The 22,993-nt window shown below is 36.3% G+C and overlaps 1 protein-coding gene across 1 annotated transcript; it reads right to left on the bottom strand.

The window, feature by feature from the left end:
* Nucleotides 1-4,190: 4,190 nt before the first annotated feature.
* LOC115218328 (organic cation transporter protein-like) lies at nucleotides 4,191-17,141 on the bottom strand. Its single transcript, XM_029788078.2, has 9 exons — nucleotides 17,053-17,141; nucleotides 14,380-14,753; nucleotides 13,579-13,682; nucleotides 11,996-12,150; nucleotides 10,084-10,255; nucleotides 8,869-9,153; nucleotides 8,443-8,657; nucleotides 6,343-6,451; nucleotides 4,191-5,037 (listed from the first exon to the last, which is right to left on the bottom strand). The coding sequence occupies exons 1-9, from the start codon at nucleotides 17,114-17,116 to the stop codon at nucleotides 4,830-4,832; spliced, it is 1,686 nt and encodes a 561-aa protein (XP_029643938.2). The 5' UTR covers nucleotides 17,117-17,141; the 3' UTR covers nucleotides 4,191-4,829.
* Nucleotides 17,142-22,993: the final 5,852 nt, after the last annotated feature.

The following is a 22,993-nucleotide window of genomic DNA, read 5'->3' as shown; positions in this document are numbered from 1 at the left end:
TGTGATCAGAGCTGTTCGAAGTCCGAGGTTATACTGTATATACATATAAACACGCACAGACACACACACACACACACACACACACACACACACATATATATATATATAAATGTATGTGTATGTGTATGAAAGAGAGGGTGTGAGAGAGAGTGAGAGAGAGTTGGTGTATGCGTGTTTGTGTATGTGCGTATAAGATTTAAAGCGATTTGCGTGTTACTCAGACAAATACAACACATGATTCAATAATTGATTTATAAGTTTATACAATAAATAACCATCGTCTAAATCTTTGAAATATGTGACTAACGATTGCACTCGCTGTTAATTAAGCCTTTTACTACGAAGATCATATATATTCACTCTAAAGTTCGTTACCCTTAATTGTAGCATCAGTTTTATATAAAGATCTGTCTTCTGTGGGAAAAATGCCAGGTTTGGAACTATTGGGACATATTAAGTTTAGAGAGGAATCACGATTTGCAGAAAATACTATTTTCTGGCAGATATCTAAGATTATTACTGGAGTAAGAATGAAATTTAATTTCGCAGTTGAGAAATTAATGACTAAGATCACTCTTCCATGAAAGTTACTGGGTAATTGGTGTCCGTGTCACACAGAACGATTTAAAGTAAAGTAACTTAAAGGGTGGTGGAGCCTTCCACAGAGAAGTCAGCGGCCAACCATACCCACAACCACTCCTGAATCTCCCTGAGAATCACTTTAAAGGTACGCATGCCTGTGTAGTGCTCAGCCACTGGCACGTTAATTTCATGAGCAGGCTGTCTGCTGATCAGATCACCTGGAGCCTTCGTCGTTGTAACCGACGGAGTGCCACGATATTGGTTTCAAATCGAAGCTCAAATGTATCAATACTATACAGATAAAATATCCGTTTCTACTCTAGGCACAAGGCCCGAAATTTGGCGGGGTTGGGCAGTAGATAAGATCGATCCCAGTGCCTAACTGGTACTTAATTTATCGACCACGGAAGGATGAAAGGCAAAGTCGGCCTCTGCGGAATTTGAACTCAGAACGTAAAGACAGACTAAATACCGCTAAAATGATATACAAATAATATACCTATTTCATTACTACCCACAAGGGGCTAAACACAGAGAGGACGAACAAGGACAGACAAACGGATTAAGTCGATTATATCGACCCCAGTGCGTAACTGGTACTTATTTAATCGACTCCGAAAGGATGAAAGGCAAAGTCGGCCTCAACGGAATTTGAACGCAGAACGTAAAGACAGACTAAATACCACTAAAATGATATACAAATAATATACCTATTTCATTACTACCCACAAGGGGCTAAACACAGAGAGGACGAACAAGGACAGACAAACGGATTAAGTCGATTATATCGACCCCAGTGCGTAACTGGTACTTATGTAATCGACTCCGAAAGGATGAAAGGCAAAGTCGCCCTCAACGGAATTTGAACGCAGAACGTAAAGACAGACTAAATACCACTAAAATGATATACAAATAATATACCTATTTCATTACTACCCACAAGGGGCTAAACACAGAGAGGACGAACAAGGACAGACAAACGGATTAAGTCGATTATATCGACCCCAGTGCGTAACTGGTACTTATGTAATCGACTCCGAAATTATGAAAGGCAAAGTCGGCCTCGGCGGAATTTGAACTTAGAACGTAAAGACAGACTAAATACCGCTAAAATGATATACAAATAATATACCTATTTCATTACTACCCACAAGGGGCTAAACACAGAGAGGACGAACAAGGACAGACAAACGGATTAAGTCGATTATATCGACCCCAGTGCGTAACTGGTACTTATGTAATCGACTCCGAAATTATGAAAGGCAAAGTCGGCCTCGGCGGAATTTGAACTCAGAACGTAAAGACAGACTAAATCCCGCTAAAATGACATACAAATACAATGTCGTGACATGCACGAGGCAACATTTACTGATTACGTAAATCTCGTTAGGAATTCAATTAAATCTATCGTCGTTACACGCAAATTATTTTCAATTGTTGACTGAATGGACGCGAACTTTGTTAAAAACTTCCACTTCTCATTATATTGCTCCAACATTCCTCTATTTTTTCCGTTTTTACAAATTTGAGAGGAAAAATTAGATGCAATAAAAATGTTTTCTAAATTAATTATGTAATATAAATATATAATTATAATTTTTTGTTGGAGTGGGGATGCCTTATTTCTATTGAATTTTTTGTTGAGGCTGTTCTATTGAATTAATTAACAAAACTATTTATTAAGTGTAGGCGCCAACAATTATATTAGCTTTAAATAGCTCCATTGTTGTAGCTTAGACCAGAAACTAGTTAAATGAAGTTGGATTATGTTATTCACAATCAGAAATATAATATTAGCATTCATGGCTGGAAGAGTTTCATTGTTTGTCTGCTGATATTTCTGTCGTTTAAAGCTTGATATTGTAGAAGCAGAGAATAAATTTATTGGTCTCTAATATTCAGATTTTAAAAAATACCGTATAATCCGGCATCCAAATCGAATTTTTCAGACCAGATTTACAGCCAAAAACATTCCATGTGCAATTCAGGAGGATGTGGAAAGATAGTAACAATGTTTGGTTGTTTACACATGTTTACCCTGTGTACGATGTCCACTTGTACACCGGAAATTACGGCAAAACTGTTTCAGATCTTCATCATTTAATCTATAACTTAAATAACGTAAAAGTGTTGGAGTTTATTTCTTGTATTATTTTACTATGTGCAACTGTCTTCTTTGTCCGAATACGTAGAGATCGTTGTAACTGGTTGAAGTCTTGGGAACAAGGTGAAAATCAGGCTCTCTGAATATTCCATGCAACTTTAGTTTTCTGTTAACTTTTGTTTCGGCCATTAAATGAAGTCAGTTCGTGTCTAACAATAAAGAGAGTGAAAAAGAAAAATTCCCAAGTAATTTCGAGAATTTTATCCACAGTTAATATTCCATCACATAACTTTGTCCAACTTATTACACTTCTGATGAATAAATTCAAATTTTTCACTAAAAACTGGCAACAGAATTAAGTTTCAATTAATAATTAATTGATCCGGGAACCGACTGGAGATATTGTTCCTATGGAACAAAATACGAAGAAATTATGAAAAGGTGCTTGAAGTGGGTAAAAATTACCAGTAATGCAGTGGGGTATATTATGTTTACTGTACAAGCTTGCCAAATATGAGAACAAGGAAGAATTAAACCAATCGTATATCTAGGCGGTTTTGTGGACCTATAAAATGAAGAAGAATTCCTGGAGTAAATTACAATGTAATGTCGGTATACATACAAAAGACAACAGAAATTAAATATTTTATGATTTATTCATAATTTTTCTTTACAACTTTCTCCTTTTTCTTTTTTTCTTTCTTTCCGTGAATTTTATTCTCCCTCCTTTTATACTTATGTCCATTATTCTGTTACAGTAACCATTTCAACACTCTACAACTCTCTCCATCCTTACGCCTCTTTCTCCAATTTCACCTTCTCTGCTTTCTTTCTCCTCTCTCTCTTTCTCTCTTTCCCCTTTCAACCTCTTTCTTCATACTTCCTACATTTCATATCTCTCTCACTATCTCACTTGGTCTCTCTCCCTGTCCCTCATTCTTTCTCCCTTTTCCTTTCTCTCCGCGCTCTCTTTCTCTCTCTCTTTCCCCCTCTAACCCCTCTGCCTCTCACTCGCTCTCTCTCGCCCCCTTTACCCCTCTCTTCTAAGATGCTCCACCTTATTTTAAGACCTTAACTGCTGCTACAGTCCTATAAATAGACGATTTGTTCATCAGCTGCTAAACATAAAGCATTCAGTTCCTTAGCATTTAGCTGCAACCTTTGTGTCATCATAATCTTAATTATAACTGACTAGCAGTATCGCCCGGCGTTGCTCGGGTTTGTAAGGGAAATAACTATATAAGCATTTTTAGAGAGTTATAGCCAAAACATAGCAAAAATATGCATTAAAAATGGAAAAAAATGATTGTAATTTTTTTTTTAAATCGTTGACTCATCGTAGACATTTTTAGAGAGTTACTTCCCTTATATAATAGCGAAAAAATGCATTAAAATGGAAAAAAATTATGGTAAATGTTTTTTTTAAATCGTAGACTCATCGTAGACGCGCGCTAATACCCAGAAGGGCTCGATATGATTCACGACTATAAGATACCCGGTTTTGGTTAAACTGCACCGCAAAATGTGGAAGTAGTTAGGAATCTAAATCTTAGGAGACAGACACACAACTTGACTTTTATATATAAAGATATAACTTCTCCCCATCTACACTATGATTCTTATAACATGTATGAGAGAGTCATGTCATGTACATATTTCTTTTCTTGTCTTCTCCTGGGTTTTATTTTGTAACAAAGGAATACTATCTGGTTTTACAAAATTCTTCCATTTATATGGTTTACTTGTCATTGTGTTAGGTTCAAAATTCTTTCTATTTAGTATTAAGAACCGATTTGTTTTCACACAACTGCTAAATGTATGGACAGCATCATTTGACTAGAATAGAAGTCGCTTCTCTAATCGCTTTTGCCGTTGCTGCGATTGTCGTCGGCGACGTCTTCGCTAAACTCAAGGTAACTTATTTGAGCGTCTGAGGCATTTTCTTCGATTAAATGTTCATTAAAGTCTTCATCTTCTTCTTCTTCTTCTTGTGAATTTATTTGTGTGTTTAGATTCTGCGTTGATTTTGATCCATTGCGGTACTTTGTCGCTCGGATGTGAAAACGTATCGAATTTCGTGCCAATCGGGGAGATTTTTAATGTCATCACTCCACCTGCAACCAAATCTGTAGATAAAGCAAATCTACAGATTATCCATGTCTTCCAGTGTTTGAAGTAAACAAGCATCCTTCATTTCGGGAAGTAAAAGGATCAGTAATCCAGCAGTAATTCCGAACACTCCGTAGACACTGAGAGGTACCCAAGAGCCATATACAGAGAGGCCAAGTATAATTGGCGAAAGGATAGCACCAACTTTAGCAAACGAAGAGCCTGCCCCTGAGCCGCTGTTACTGAAATATATATAGAAAAAGAATATTTTAAATAAATAAGAACATAGGTGTGAGTAACAACGTGTCGAAATAAGACAGAGAGAGACAAGTGGGGAGATGGTAAGATAAGAGAGAGGGTTTGTTTACCTGTGGGACTGAGCGAGAAAGATAATTTGTTCTCCAATGTAATTTGTTTTGATGTACAACGAATGAGGACTTTGCTTAAATATTAGTTTGAAACATTGGCACAAAGCCACCAATTTCGGAAAGGTGGGGAACTAGCCGAATACATCGACCCCACCAACTGGTACCTCATGGCTCCCCAAGGGTCATGGGAAACTTGTTTAAGAACAACTGGTTTAAGGGATGCAGCATGTTGCAAAGATGATTGCAAGTGGGAATTATTTACATCTAGTTATATATTTGAATTTTATTTCTATTCTATTCCAACAGCGCTAGTTGGAGAATTGATTTTGTTATGAAAGCATTTTCAGCACGGCTCCATAAATTCCCTCATCCAGCTTTATACATTAATCATACGATAATCAGAATTGAAACTGAAGAAACATATATCGGTATTTTATTAGTATTTTATAAGGCGGCGAGCTGTCAGAAACGCTAGTGCGCCGGGCGAAATGCTTAGTGGTATTTCGTCTGCCGTTACGTTCTGAGTTCAAATTCCGCCGAGGTCGACTTTGCTTTTCATCCTTTCGGGGTCGATGTAATCGACTTAATCCATTTGTCTGTCCTTGTTTGTCCTCTCTGTGTTTAGCCCCCTGTGGGTAGTAAAGAAATAGGTATTTTATTAGTGTGTGTATGTGTGCGTGCGTGCGTGTGAGCGTGTGTGTGTTTGTCTGCATGCGTACATATATGTATATATGTTTCTTTATGTGTTCATCTATATATGTGTGTGTGTGTGTGTGTGTGTAGATATATATATATATATATATATATATATAAACAAGGGCGAAAGAAAAAATATTTCTATGCCAATATGCTAAGAATAGACTTTAAATCGTCAATATTTTTTTTCCTTTGACCTTGTTTATAAATTGTTTAAAATTTTCACCTTTCAAGGTATTTTAATATGCTGCCACTTTTGATGAATTTTTTTTTGAAATGTATGTATGTATGTATGTATGTATGTATGTACAGAGCGCAATATGGAATTAATAAGTGTCAAAGGAACAGGAAATTATGCAATGATCTTCATTAGCTTACTGCTGTCTCTGCTGTTGTAAGAGGCAATGCACTGAGAGCGGACTGCTTGTGCATCCCGTTATCGTTTCCCCTTACAATAGACATAATAGTCGAAATGAAGCCTACCGTACTGTTGTTGGAAAGAGTTCAGCTGACAAGAGATAAACACCGTCAAATGATGCTGTCGCACCCAACTTTCCGAGGACAGTTAATACCAAGGGAAACCAGAAGTTGCCTGAAAAGAAATTGCATACAATAAAGGTTTAATTAACTTTTCTAAATATTGTATTACGTTTCTACCACATTATAAAGGATTCATTATTTGGAGGAGAATAATTAGCTAGTAGAGTGGTAGAACCAGAGCTCATGATTTTTGTAGGCCCTAAGAGAGAGAGATAGATGTGACTAATGCAATTCGTGAAGAAGTACTTTACAATAAACTTGGCTTTTGAGGCTTGGGATACCTTATTTGGAGATACAAAAACTGTACCATTGCAGATGCATGAGAAATACACTAATGTGCTTTCGTACTACACTTTAGAGAGAAGGTGAAAAATGAGAACGAAAAGTAAAGAGAGAGAGATGGGAGAGAGAGAGAGAGCAATTTTTGATTAATTAAGCAATTATTTGAGTTACGTATTTGAGTGTAAAGTTTCTTAGGAAGATAAGCCGAACATCTTTTAGTAATTTAGGTGCAAGTTCGTAATATGCACAGATGGTGAACATAAGACGGTACATCGGCAGAATTTTAAGAACGTCGGAAAAATTGTGTTGGAATATTTGTCCCGGCTTCATGTTTTGAGTTCAAATTCTACTTAACAATTATATGCGAGTTCGTGCCTTTGAGTTAATGGAATAGTCAGAGATTTTGACAAAATTCTTTGCTGTGTTTGTTTCGAATCCTTTCGCCTTGAGTGCCAAATACACAAGTATCAAATTGATAAGATGATGTCTTGTAAAACTACCCGAAAACAACATTCTCTCACAAACATTCTACGATAAGTACTTATCCCTTGTCAAGTAAATCACAAGGTTTTGCTCGTCGAGTTTTTGTTTCAAGAATGGAAACCAGATGGTACAGTACAAGGCTGTTTGCTTAATATAAGTGTTTGTTGTGTTGTAAGAGACTAAAGTCTCTTATCAACAGGAGACGATATTTTTCGAGGCTGTGTATGTCTGATGTGAATAATTATGGTTGCTTATTGGTTATTTATTGGTGTAGAATATTAATGAACATTGAATAGTGTTAAGGAATTCTACAGGTAAAAGTGATGACAAATTACTATTGCAGTGAGGGCAACTAGTATAATTTCCCGATACAATTTGCGACACTTATACAATAACTGAATGGTACTAACTGACAAGATATTTCCCTCTATACATTCAGCTTTTGCTGGACTGATTGATGTAAGTTTTCACCGGCAAGGTTATGGCGGTTAACATTAACGGAAGACATCATAACAAGAGTTACATGTGGTTTCAAAATTAAACAAAACATCGCAAAATTTTTCTAAAATTCAAATACCTTCTTTTATTCATTCTTCTTGGCTATACAAATAATTAGCTATTCTTCACAGTGTTCTCAGTAAGATAAATTGTCCCTTCTCAGTACCATCAGTGAAAATCACCTTTGTACGTACACAGGAGCCTTTGTGAGATAGTGTCAGGAACACAACATTTGGCCAGTGTCATAAATAAAATCAATAATCAAAATTCCACATAATAAAGAAATATTACATGCATATCACCGAATGCAACTTCAGTAACATCGCATCCTGTTCTGATATTATGTCTCTCGCAAAAGTACTTCTGTACTTTACGAAGGTGACATTCATTGGCGTTGCTGATGAAAATGTACAATGGACTTACTGGGAATGATTTTAAGAGTAGCTATATCGGTCACATATAGCTACTCTGAAATCGACAACTGACCGCAATAGATCTAGGATTCGAATATTATAGTATCTGAAATTTGACATCACTCAGATTTATGCTAATATTACACAGATTTATGGTAATATTACTAATTCTCTGTCGTATTTGTATAGTTATTAACATTTACTTTAATTGCTCACCTTTTCAGAGCGTCCATGAAAATAGAAAGCAAGATATTTATTTGCTTAAAAATATTTTAGTACATGACATTGATATGTATGCTTAATAGTTTGCTATTTAACAATGACAGAATATAAATATTTGTATAATTACGGGATTAAAAGTTTTTACCTTTTGGCAGAAAGTTTGAGACAATACAGTTAATTCCACCAAATACCATGAAGAAAACGATCGGCTTACGATGACCAAACCAGTTAAACATCAAACACCCAAGAATACTGGCTGGAATTTCTATTGTTGACACAAGCAGAAAGTTCAAATAGCGATCTCCTGACATATCAACAGAATTTAGTGTTACTCCATAGTATACCATACTGTTAACAAACCTGTAATAGAAATGATAGGACTGAAAATTAACGGTTCATTTACCGTTTATTATAATATAATTCAAAATCGAGGGTTCCCAGAGTTGCTGTTAATAACAAATAGGTAAATTTTCTTGTAATATAATTATATTACCTGTAGATGTTACTAGAGACTATTTCGATAAATGTTTATTATTTTTGTAACTAATATGAAACAAGATAAAATATTTACCAGTTAAACCAAATATTCGTTGTAATCATCGCTCTTCGAGGTCTTTTTAATAAGTCAATCGCTGTGTAGGTTTTATTAGATCCTTTCTTATTTCCTAGATTCTTATTTTCCACAACTTCTACATCAAGCTTGTGTTCCCTTTCTGCTTCCATTTGAAATTCCCGAACCAGGTCTATTACATCTTCATCGTCTTTCTTATTCATTTTTGCGATTTTACTAAAGGATTTTTCAGCTTCCGTAAACCTCCCTTTATTAAGAAGCCATCTAGGAGATTCTGGAAGGAATCTACCAAGTAAAACCATAGATAGAGATAATGAATATTATTCTAACAGTGTAAATTGAAGTTATATAATGTTAAGTGAGAAATGATTGCAATATAACACGGTTGAGGATCAAGATAAACAGAGCAATGAAATATAAACAGAAAACTATGAACATATAACAATGTTGTGAGTGTGTTTAAGATAAGTGTGTAATGTAATACGAATAACGTAAATTTAATAGATGTCAGTATGTGGTATGTTTTCTACATGTTCACTCTATTCACACAATTCTACCACTCACAAGCATGCATACAGACACGCACATTTTCATACACACACACACACAGACGTGCACACATACATGCACACACACATGTATATGTACATGAGAGTTTGTATATGCGTGAACATGTGACAAAAATGGACACCGTTATCGAAATTCCAGAAAATCTGATAAAATTTATAAAAAGTAGTGAATCTTATATGTGTTGCTAAATAGCTTTCGGCGAAATTATTACTTACAAACCCATTTCTATGTACCAAGTTGAGTCAAGAGTTTTTTCAGATCTTACCGATGTTGGTTTTTAGTTAGGTTGGAAAAGGGTGTAGGAGTTTTTTCTCTAAACCAGCCAAATAGTATAAGCGTGGAAAGGAGTTTCTGGCACAACGAATGCAACATACAATAGAATAGAAGTAGGATGTATTTTAGTGAATAAACACTTTTAGCATATAATTTGTTTGAACTATTAATTAAAGCTTGAAATACGAAAAATATTTTAACTCATCCTGGTATATACTTGCTTTCGTATATATGAATAAGATCTGGTTCTAGGAAGACATGTCTGAACAGGAAATATGATTTATGTATATCTAAACGATAGGTTTTGAGTAAAATAGTAACATGTTCAGAGAGTATCGAGTCAAATTATCTTTAAAAACTGCAAATACTTACTTCGATATTGTAAAGAATATCACAATATGAGGAATACAAGTAGCATACAACAAATGTTGCCATTTGCGAAGTGCGTATGCCACACCAGCGAGAAGTATTTCTCCCAGAGCAAAGGTTCCATGCATAAGAAAATTCAAGCGCATTTTGTAATTTTGAGTCACACATTCTAGCACTATAATGAAGAAAAAGTATCAGTCAAATCTTTTGATATTATTATATATCTGAATTTATATTAAACAATATCATTAATGAGTTAGGCGAGCTGGCAGAAAGGTTAGCACGCCGGGCGAAATGCTTAGCAGTATTTCGTCAGCCGCTACGTTCTGAGTTCAAATTCCGCCGAGGTCGACTTTGCCTTTCATCCTTTCGGGGTCGATTAAATAAGTACCAGTTACACACTGGGGTCGATGTAATCGACTTAGCCCCTTTGTCTGTCATTGTTTGTCCCCTCTATGTTTAGCCCCTTGTGGGCAATAAAGAATTAAATATCATTAATGACTTAGACATTGGTTCCAAATTTTAGCACAAAGCCTGCAAGTTCAGAAGAAGAAGGTAAGTTGATTACATTGATCCCAGGGCCCCGTAATGGTAAAAGGCGAAGCCGACCTCGGCGGAAAAAGACGGACAAAATATCGCTAAGTATTTTCCCAACGTGCGAACGATTCTGCAGCTCACCATGTTATTAATAGATATTAATATTGCTTTGAAATTTTGGAACACGGCCGAAAATTTCGAGAGAGGGGACAAGTCGAATACATCAACCCCGGTCCTCACCTACACAAAGCATTCTGCACACAATGACTACCCAATGAAAACAATTCGATAGATTCTCTTACAAAATTTACGCCAAGTACTCTGGCATATGACAGCAACAACTCACACAATACATATTCTATACACGAAGCTCCACCTAATAACATAATGCCACGCACTCAATAAATACTCAACAGTAGCATAACTCAACACTATAATATATACACAGCACTACACAATCACTGCTCAACACTATGGTACATAATACGTATGCACCAACAAAGGAGCTTGTGCATTTGTGAATCAACCCTTTACAAATAGATACAAAATCTCCCCAAAGCATATATTACCATCTTAAATAAAAAAAGAAAAAAATCAGGGTACGTTCTTTTCATATATTCCTATTTCTAAAAATATGGGATGGTTTCGGGTGGAATTTCTTATAAGTGCCTGCCTGTCCAAGACCTTCAAGATAGTACTTAAGGGTGAACACAATATATATTTCTTTACTACCCACAAGGGGCTAAACATAGAAGGGACAAACAAGGACAGACAAAGGGATTAAGTCGATTATATCGACCCCGGTGCGAAACTGTACTTTATTTATCGACCCCGAAAGGATGAAAGGCAAAGTCGACCTCGGCGGAATTTGAACTTAGAACGTAACTGCAGACGAAATACGGCTACGCATTTCGCCCGGCGTGCTAACGTTTCTGCCAGCTCGCCGCCTTACGGGTGAACACAATATAATTTAGTGCATAAATTTGGCTACATTGGAACACGTGTAAATTGTTTCTCCAAAACATTAGAACACGTGTAAATTGTTCAGCACTTTCGGGTACGATTCTATTGAATTAGGTCGGGTACGAGGTTAAAAATCTACGTTTGTTGCAAGCAGAAAACAATCAACACTCATCCATCCCTACACCAAAAGAGGAAAAACTCTCAGTGCACCTCGTCGACGCTTCAAACAGATAAAGTGTAAATGTCGCATTAGAAATAACAAAACAAACACCCACAACTAAATATAACATGTTTTGCATACAAATGCAAATCTATATCCTCAACTGACATCGCTGATCATTTATCGAGAAGAAAAAAGATGCGCCTTAAGTGCAATAGAAAATTACATGTAATTTGTTGAAAATCAAAAACTTACAGATGGTGAATAAGATTATGTAAGTTCCTGCCTGTCCGAGTCCTTCGAAAAAGTACATAACGACGAACACGGTATAATCTGGTGAGTGTATTTTCGCTATACTGAAACACGAGTAAATTATTTCTCCAACAAAAAACGTTTTAAATCTACCGAATCTACAAAAAATAAAAATCGTTGAGAATTATGAGTGTGACTATATTTCTGGATGAAGTGCCTTTTAATTTTTCACATCTATTAACGAATAAATTACCATTGTGTCATATTATCATCATTTTCTCACATTCATTTCTCTCTCTCTCTCTCTCTCTCTCTCTCTCTCTCTCTCTCTCTCTCTCTCTCTCTCTCTCTCTCTGTATATATATATATATTAAGTGTATGATTAAATTATGGAAAGAAGCTCTACAAATCCAATCATATTTGTCAAAAATGGAGGAGATAAAATGTTAAAAAGTTGTAAGAAGTTTATTCATGCATACAATCGTTTCGTACATAGATATAAATTCACTTTAGAATTTGCAAATATCAAAGTACTCATCCGTGCAGACAAAACAATAATAGGAACTTAAAAAAAGAACAGAGAAGTTGGATCAATGAGTTTCATGTTTATCAATGTTTGATAGTAATGGGAGTCATGTCAATTATTAAACCACAACGTGTGGTTTAATAATTGACCCGGACTGTCCTTCATCTGCTCCCAGTTTTCAACATTCACACTAGGAATAATAATAATAATAATAATAATAATAATAATAATAATAATAATAATAATAATAATAATAATAATAACATCGAAAAACACCTTAGGAATGAGAACCCAGGTTCGAAATTTCTCCAAGACACTTAATGAAGGTTGGAGGGTATATCAGCCGAAACGTTGTGTTAACAACAAACAAGATGAGGACAAATATCTGTCAAATGAAAATAATGTAAATAATGTACATAATTCCTCATCTCTCTTAAATATAGAACTGTAAGAGTCTTAATGTTACTTTTGACGGCATTCCCAAAACGTTTCATACCTTTATACTTAGGACGTTTACGCGTTGAAACATATACATATACATGCACACACATACACACACACATACACACACACACACACACACACATACATATGTGTTCAAATGCAATGCACACTGTATCTTATGACTAATACATAGTCTTTTGGACTAAATTTTTACACGTTAGACCACTGAAAATGTAAATTTTAATTTATTTCCATTTCCCTTTGATATGATTAAATATATATATATATATATATATATATATATATATATAGTAATCCAAACATGAAAACACAAAGAGAAAACACAACAACGCGAGGACATGGAACAAATATAGTATTATTGGACGCTCAGGAAGGAAGGGAAGAAGGAGGCTTTTACGTTTTGAGCGGAGCCCTTCGTCAGAAACATAGGAAAAGGAAAGATTCAGAGAAGGGAAGACGGAGGAAAAAAATCGCCAACGGTACACACGCGGTCACATTTACAGATGTCTACATTAACAAGTTATTATACAATTATTTGTAACACTTCTATTTGAAATCATGTCCTTATAAAGGTCCAATATTTCTTCACACTTACTTGTCTGAACAGACGCCAACCAACAAATGCCCAAGAAGAAGACCGGCAAACAATGAAGAGACGGCAATGTTTCTCATCCATTCTTTTTCACAAACCAAATCGAACTGGAGACAACAGAATAATATTTTAACATAGTTATCTGTTGAAAACAGTTACTGAGGTATACGCAGCAATTATAGAATACGAAAGAAATTCTCACACAGCTGCAATACCCTTTCTTGAAGTTTATATATCTATGTTCATACACTATAGAGGTGCTATACTTCATGTACAGGTAAATCATATAAACATGCTTTATACATACATACATACATACATACACATATATATATATATACATATTTACATATATACATATATATATATATATATAAACATATATACACAGGCAGTCACACATACACCTTTATGTATATATGTATATGTATGTATGTATAGATAGATAGATAGATAGATAGATAGATAGATAGATAGATAGATAGATAGATAGATAGATAGATAGATAGATAGATAGATAGATAGATAGATAGATAGATAGATAGATAGATAGATAGATATAGAAACCTATACAAGTATCTATATATATTTATAAATGTGTGCATATATGCATATTTTAGTATATTCATACATATACGCCACATTATAAAGTCATCAGAAGTTTAAATTATTTTTACTATGCAATTTACTAGGTTTTATACGATGTATATATATATGTGTGTGTGTGTGTATGCGTATGTGTGAGAGAGAGAGAGAGAGTGGGGAGAATCAAAACTTTTAAACAAGGAATTTAAAATAACTTACCTCAGATACAATTGACGACCGATCCTTAATGTAAAACTTTCGACCATTATTACACGGTTCTTCTGTGGAATTACCAGTAGGAAGGATATAAAATCCTTCTTTGGTATCCAGGTTATACACGGAACATTTCTCCTCTTTGACCGTTACTTCATTTAAGAATTCATCCAAAGTGGTATTCAGTGGGATCATGGATTCATTGAAATTCGAAGGATAACAAGCAAAAGGAACCTTCTCTCGTATAAACGCCATTGTTAAAAATTGGTAGGCATCAATTATCATATAGATTAAAACAAGAAGAGTCAGTTTCTTTTGAAACAGGCCATAACCTCCACATTTCTTAAATATTTCTTCGGTAATTTGAGATACTGACAAATCTAGAATTGAATTAGATTAAAATTTATTTAGATAATTAATTTCTGACAAATCTTTACCACTCAACAATGCATGTTTCTAAATGATTAAAATTCAATAACTGAAAAACTCGCGAGAAATTCAGACATTTTTGGAGGAAAAAACTCAGTCAACTGAATTCAGTCCAGCTATAACTGGTTCCTGGAACTTACTTATATCTATTCCAGAAAGGTAAGGAATGAGGCCTACTCTAACAAATGTATATGCATTATGTATATAGGACTTGATATGACCTCCTTCGGTCATGAAGGACCATGGAATTGCACCTAGAAAGTTCCCCTCCGAGGCACAAGTCTGGGCAAGGTTGTATATGGAAGACCAGCAGCCGCCCACGCATACCAGCTTCCCCTCTCCACACCACCGATGTTATCCAAGGGAAAGGCAAAGGCCGATACAGCTTGGCACCATTGACATCGCAGCTCATTTATTAACGTGCAAGTGGCTGAGCACTCCACAGACACGTGTACCCTTAACGTAGTTCTCGGGGAGATTCAGCGTGACACAGAGTGTGACAAGGCTGGCCCCTTTGAAATGCAGGTACAACAGAAACAGGAAGAAAGAGTGAGAGAAAGTTGTGGTGAAAGAGCACAGCAGGACGTGATAAAATGGCACAAAACAATGACACAAAAATCACTCTCCCGAGTCATACGATTGTCAGTTAACCAATATATTTAATGTGACTTAACAATATAAATTAAATCAAAATAGTGAATTGTTATGAGGGTTAACTGTCTTTACCTTCGATACCGTGCATAAACTAAAATGATGAGACATCAAATGTATGAAGAGAGTTATGCAGTTGATAATAAAATGGCGTTATGTACAGGTACCACAGAATGTCAGTAACATCAAGCCTCTTCTTTTATTATTTATTTTTGTTTTTGTTTTTCTCTTCTCCTTTTTCTTTTCTTCTTATTTAGCGTGTGTGAGTGTGTATGTGTGAGTTTCTTATAAGTCTGCTTGAAAGCAGACTTATAACTTAGATAGTCACAGACACTCTACCAAAGGTTTACTAATCAATATTAAATGGATTATCGTCTATTTTTACGTTCTGAGTTCAAATTCCGCCGAGGTCGACTTTGCCTTTCATCCTTTCGGGGTCGATAAATTAAGTACCAGTTGCGTACTGAGGTCAATCAAATCGACAGACACCCCTCCCCAAACATTTTGGACCTTGTGCCTTGAGTACGAAAGAATATTAAATGGATTATAAGATGGCACGCTGGCAGAATCGTTAGCACACCGGCAAAATGCTTGACGGCATTTCGTCCATCTTTACGTTCTGAGTTCAAATTCGACCAAGATCTATTTTGCACTTCATCCTTTCGGGGTCGATAAAACAAATACTAGTTAAACACTGGAGTCGATCTAATCTACTAGCTTTCTCACCCTAATCTCCTGGCCTTATTCAATAATTTGGAACCAATATTAACGGGTTGAAAGGCGGTGATCTGGATGAATCGTTAGAACGCTACCGGACAAAATATTTGCGACATTTCGTTCGTGTTTACGTTTTAGGTTCAAATTCCACCGAAGCTGACTTTGCCTTTCATCCTTTTGAAGTCAATAAAATAAGTTTCTGTCGAGCATTCGGGTCGATATAATCGACTTAACTAACACCTTACCTGAAACTGTTGACCCGTTGACCTTGGGCCAACAATTTGAAATTGATATTATAAACAAAGCAATTACTTTAAACAAGTAAATTAATTAACCAGAGAAATTAACACAATGCCGTTATACATTACTCTTTTACTTGTTTCAGTCATTTGACTGTGGCCATACCGGAGCACCGCCTTTAGTCGAGCAAATCGACCCCCAGGACTTATTCTTTGTAAGCCTAGTACTTATTCTATCGGTCTCTTTTGCCGAACCGCTAAGTTACGGGGACGTAAACACACCAGTATCGGTTATCAAGCGATGCTGGTGGAACAAACACAGACGCACAACACACACACACACACACACACACATATATATATATATATACATATACATATATACGATGGGCTTCTTTCAGTTTCCGTCTTACCACACAGCCACAAGTTGTTTTTAGATATACAATAATATACATACATATATGTATGTATGCATGTAGATATGTTTTGTATGTATGTATGTATGTATGTATGTATGTATGTATGTATGTATGTATGTATGTATGTATGGATGGATAGGTGGATGGATGGATAAATATATGTATTTAAACTCTTTCAAACTCGGAGGCAGTTAATGAATCAACAAGAAAAGAAATATTCAAACCTTTCGTTCCATGAGCAGCCAACATGCCGTTTGTCTCTTTTAAAGTTGCCCTCATATTCTCCATACCACAAAGAGCAATACTCCTCAGTATTTCTACGAACTTCACGGCACAACGTAAATGAGACAAGTGGCTTTGAAAGCAGCTTGTAGCAAATATAAGATAAGGAAGAAAAACTATTTCCCGTTCGAAATGTAAAATAACATTCTCATATGTATGGGTGCCTGAACACACACACATACACATATACACACACACGCACACATATGTATGTGTGTATGTATGTATGTATGTATGTATGTATGCAAGTGGGGGATACAGTGTCGCCACCATTTACGCTTTCTATTGGCAATATGACAAATTCAAAACTTTTCGTATACACTTTTACTCTTTTACTTGTTTCAGTCATTTGACTGCGGCCATGCTGGAGCACCACCTTTTAGTCGAGCAAATCGACCCCGGGACTTATTCTTTGTAAGCCCAGTACTTGTTCTATCGGTCTCTTTTTGCCGAACCGCTAAGTGACGGGGACGTAAACACACCAGCATCGGTTGTCAAGCAATGCTTGGGAGACAAACACAGACACACAAACACATACACACACATATATATATACATATATACGACGGGCTTCTTTCAGTTTCCGTCTACCGAATCCACTCACAAGGCTTTGGTCGGCCCGAGGCTATAGTAGAAGACACTTGCCCAAGTTGCCACGCAGTGAGACTGAACCTGGAACCATGTGGTTGCTTAGCAAGCTACTTACCACACGGCCACTCCTGCGCCTATAGATATACATTCGAATGCGTTATGTTGCTATACTGTCTATTTTATGATATAGTCCTCTGGTTCCCTTCTTTCGCAGATATTCGAATAAGTTAAAAATGCGTGGTCTGTCTAATTCCAAAGGGACAAATTTTTTTCAAGCTTGAGTGGCTGGTTCTTCAGTCACCAAAGCTATAGATTTCTTTAATGTTTCCAGAAATACTGTCTTTAAAAGCATGTTGGCAATCCAAAACCGAAATAAACTTAGCTCCGGTGAGTATAATTCTGGACGGAGAGTAAAGCTCAGAGAGACGTACCAAAGGATATTGAAACATGCCGTGTCTAAAAGCCATCGAACTACAGCAGCATGAGTAACAGAAGAACTCAAATACTTCCTTGCCTGTGTCAAAAAAATCTTTCGTCCTGAGCTCTATAAAGCTGGATACCATGTGAGGGCTGCAATTGCTAAACCTCTCTTGTCCCCTATCGACAGCCTTAATCCGAATAAGTTTTGTCGGGCCGATCAGAAGTATTCAATGGTTCAATGAAACAATATCTCGGATGAATCATTGGAGTGAATTTATGTCTAGGGACAGTCCGAAGAAGCCTTCGACCCTTACTGTTTGGCCCTTCCCATGAAACATGAAGGTGACTCTGTACTAATTTGGGCAGCCAATATCACGGAATTCTTTCAGCCCTTTAGTTGTTCTACGTGGCATTGATAACGCCCCGAATTAAATTAGTATTTTGGCTGATCATTCTTATTCTTTGTTGCCAATATTGTTCCCTAATGGCAGCGTAATCTTCCAGAACGGTAATGCACCGATTCATACGGTTAATGTTATTCAAAATTGGTACGAAGAGCGCAAACGTGAAGCGGATCTCCCGGATTGGCTCCCAAAATCTCCGAATCTCACTGAAATAACTAAAGATTTAATTTGAAGAATGGCTCAAAATTCCCTTAAAACCGTTCAGAACTTGTACGAACGACTTGCTCGATGCATTAAATCTGTGACTAATGCCAATCGTGGATTAATCCCATATTAAATAACAAAAATCATTAAATTAACCGGGTGTTTCCATTATTATATATATGTACATAGGTGTATATATATCTATTATATATACTTATGCCTGAAAGCGCGCGTGTGCGTGTGTGCAATGTTGACTAGCCAGTGATGTGATAATCTAGTAAATGGCTGATTTACGTGGTAACTTACATTTGTTATTGACTGGCGAGGCAAAAAGAGTGCGCCCTCTCTGAGGAGTGGTCACCAAACAGTGAAACAGTCCATCAGAGGACTTGCTCCTTTTTTTTGTCCGAAATCAACGACATTGAAAGCAGGCGTTTATATTCTTTACATACGATTATGATTTGGTGTTAGTATTTATGTGTGTATGCTTGTGTATGTATACATGTGTGTGTATGTGTGTGTGCGTGTGTATGTTTGTATATATGTGCACGCGTGCATCTTCGTGTGTGTTCGTGTACACACTTATGTATGAGACTGTACATAGAAATCTGTATTTATAGATAGACGAGATTGTAATTTTGTCTTCTGTCTCTCGCAATGAGTGGATGTACGTGTTCATGTTTTATATAATTATCAAACTATATGTGCATTACATAGAGAAACAAACGCTCAGAAATTCAAAACACCAGATAGACAGGCATAAATTTATCAGAGATATGTGTGCACGTGTGACCGTATGCACACACGTGATATTTGTGCATGTAGGCATGCTTATGGGCGTGTTTGCCGAACGGATAAATACTGAAGGAAGGACTGACATATTTAGGGACAACAAACTTGATATGTTTTGATACATTCGTGAATATATAAGAATTTATTATGTCTGTCTTTTGTGTTGGCATATGTACCTGTCTTTCTGTAGGAGTGCATGCGGTGAGAGAAAGAGAGAAAGAGGGAGAGATAGAGAGAGAGAAAGAGAGAGAGTTAGATAGAGATATGATGAGAAAAGTCAGTGTGAGGTAACGGTAAATGAATTGAGTTTACTGCTACTCGTTACTCAAAATAAATAGCGTTCTTACTCTGAATTGCATGCAGATAGTTATAAAGTTGTTTTTTTTTGTTTTGTTGTTGTTTTTTTTTTGGGGGGGGGTCAAATACACATATTAAGATTCTAACATTTAAATATAGTTAATGAATTACCAATAACATATATATTTCTTTACTGCCCACAAGGGACTAAACATAGAGGGGACAAACAAGGACAGAAAAACGGATTAAGTCGATTACATCGACGCCAGTGTGTAACTGGTACTTAATTTATCGACCCCGAAAAGATGAAAGGCAAAGTCGACCTCGGCGGAATTTGAACTCAGAACGTAAAGACAGACGAAATACCGCTAAGCATTTCGCCCGGCGCGCTAACATTTCTGCCATATAGTGAATGTACGTGTGTTGTCTGAACGCTAGAGGCTGTTTCAGCCTTCGGGAAAGTCTCTTTAAAGGAGTATAATGTTAAAAAAATACAATATACTTCGGAGCTAGGTGGCGAAATCGCCCCGGAAGTGATCAGAAGAGCGGTAGATACGTATTTTGTAGTTGTCTTCAGTTTATCAATGCCAGGCACTTGGATCACTTCTGAAACGAAAGCGAGATATCTCGCCTGAAGTACGCACAGATAGTGTATAAACTATTTGCTGAGTTGCAGTGGGACTTGAATAAAAGGAAACGTAACTAGATAAATAAGAAATGATAATTATATAGATAGATAGATAGATAGATAGATAGATAGATAGATAGATAGATAGATGGATGGATGGATGGATGGATTGATGGATGGATGGATGGATGGATGGATGGATAGATACATACATACATACATACATACATACATACATACATACATACATACATACATACATACATACATGTATGTATGTCTGTGTATTGGACAAACTATAACGAATGAAAGAGTCAATGCATAAAAGGGGAGTCTGCTGCTCATTTTGCAAGGATGTATGCTAGCAGTGACTCTTCGAAGTTTCGTTGCTCGTCGGCCTCGTCGGTCTGCGAATTTTCTTGCAGGAAGTATTGTTAGAATGCATGTGTCTTTGGATGTGTGTGTTGTAAAATATGGAAGAAGTTAGTTGTAATGATGTTTTTTTGTTTGTTATATTAGTATGGTTTATTGAATGAAGGGAGAGGGTGAGAAAGAATAGGATAAGCGGTAGAAAGATAAGATGAAGAAGATAATCGGGGAGGTGAGATAAAATATATAAATTTGAGGCTTGATTGAAAGAGGGAAGTAGAAGATGAAGGAGTGAAGTAGAAGATGAAGGAGTGAAGTAGAAGGTGAAGGAGTGAAGTAGAAGATGAAGGAGTGAAGTAGAAGATGAAGGAGTGAAGTAGAAGATGGGGAAAGGAGTGAAGAAAGAGCTAAAACCAGCAGGGGCAACTTTTTTCGAGAATCGAGCTGCATGAGACATGGATCATCGTCAAACGGGCATCACTACTAAAAACATTCAAGGTTCGTTTGGTGCCATTCAGAAAGTTACAGTTTTCCCATGCCTGGAATGAAAACTGAAAACAATCGCTACTCCATATATACATCCCAAATCATTTCCGGTTTACATGAAAGACAGATAGCAAACCTACGACGCCTGTACACCAAGTGTCCCAAAATATACGCCCAGGGCAATGGAATGGCTCGTCTCATAGAAAATATTTGTCTTTAAAAACTACAATCTGGTGATAATCCTATTTTCGAGGAACTCTTCAATCTTCTCTTCATTACAATAATTCATCACAATCATTTTTGAAGGAGAACATTTCATCTATAAGAAGTGAAATTTCTTTGACTCTTAACTTATTACTTTTATAAAAGAGTCAGCTATATGATTGGTTAATTTTTTTAGAAATAGTTATCCAAATATCTCTCAAGTCACGTCCTAGTAGCTGGAAAAAAAATATTTGGTTCCCAGAATATTGTATTCATGGATGCACTATATCATAAACATATACAGACTCATCTGGAAATAAAGCCAATCTTCTTAACTGTGTTGTCATCCAATCAACCTAAGCACACCAAATCTGTGCTACGAATGAATTACCTTAAAACATTCTCAAATATTGATATAACATCCTTGTGCCATTCAATAGCAAAAGTAGACACTATGCAGTACAAAGAAACATTTTCTTGGTAGATTCACTCACAAAGAAGGCCCTCAAATTATTTGCAATTCATCGGCTTTGCAGTCGCCAGTGGTCTTTTATAGTAACTTTATGTACATTACCAAAACAGTATCTGTGACACTAGGCTTCTTCTAAATGATAACTTGGAAGTGTTCAGATCTTTTCACCCTAGATGGCTTGGTGCAAGTAGTGCACATTCAGTTACAACGACATCCGGAAAAAATTTCAGAAGTGGAAAAAATAAATCACTGGACAACTCGCTTCATCTATCGTATTCGCACCATTTTATTTTCCTTGTTTCTCTTACTATCACAGAAACTTCTTTCAAGCATCTTATGCGCAATATTTTTGGTGCCGAGATCTTAACTATGTTTGCTCCAGCTGGTGTAGGAAATTATGTATTGCATATATAGCATATCAATGAAACTCGTCTGAAGATATGGATAATATTTATCTCGTCTGCTTCCCTATTCCTACTATCGTATTGCACCAGAGCATTATGGTCCCTTGCTAAACTTGAAAATCGCCCTATAAACTGTGCATCACTCTATAACCAAGCATCAACTCCTCTCAGAAAGACTTCTACTTCCGTTCTGCACACACTTATAAAAAAAAAACACCATCCACACCAAAAATCTGAAAGAAATAATTCCCTCCATCATATTGAACCTTTCTCCCTTCTCCCACAAGCATATCTTACCTGCAATCGTATTTCCCCAAATCTATCGTTACTTACCTTTGACAAAACGTCGACGAAGGAGCATAGCGATGTGGGGATTCCATCGTTCTTGTGTCCTCGGCCGTCTGTAGAGACCAGTTGGCTACCGTCAGCTTATTTTGGCGATAATAATAATAAAATACAATGACACATATAATCATTGTCTATAAGTTCCTGCAGGTACAAACCTGAATGTACTAATCGCTTCTGTATTTCGTTATGAGAGAACAACTTGCCTTTAAAGAAGTTGCCATGTGTACAGGAAACAGCAAGAGTCGGATCGATAACATAACAGTG

Source organism: Octopus sinensis, linkage group LG13 (genome assembly GCF_006345805.1).
Source record: "Octopus sinensis linkage group LG13, ASM634580v1, whole genome shotgun sequence".
Classification (NCBI taxonomy): Eukaryota; Metazoa; Mollusca; class Cephalopoda; order Octopoda; family Octopodidae; genus Octopus; species Octopus sinensis.
This window is presented reverse-complemented; position numbering and strand designations above follow the sequence as displayed.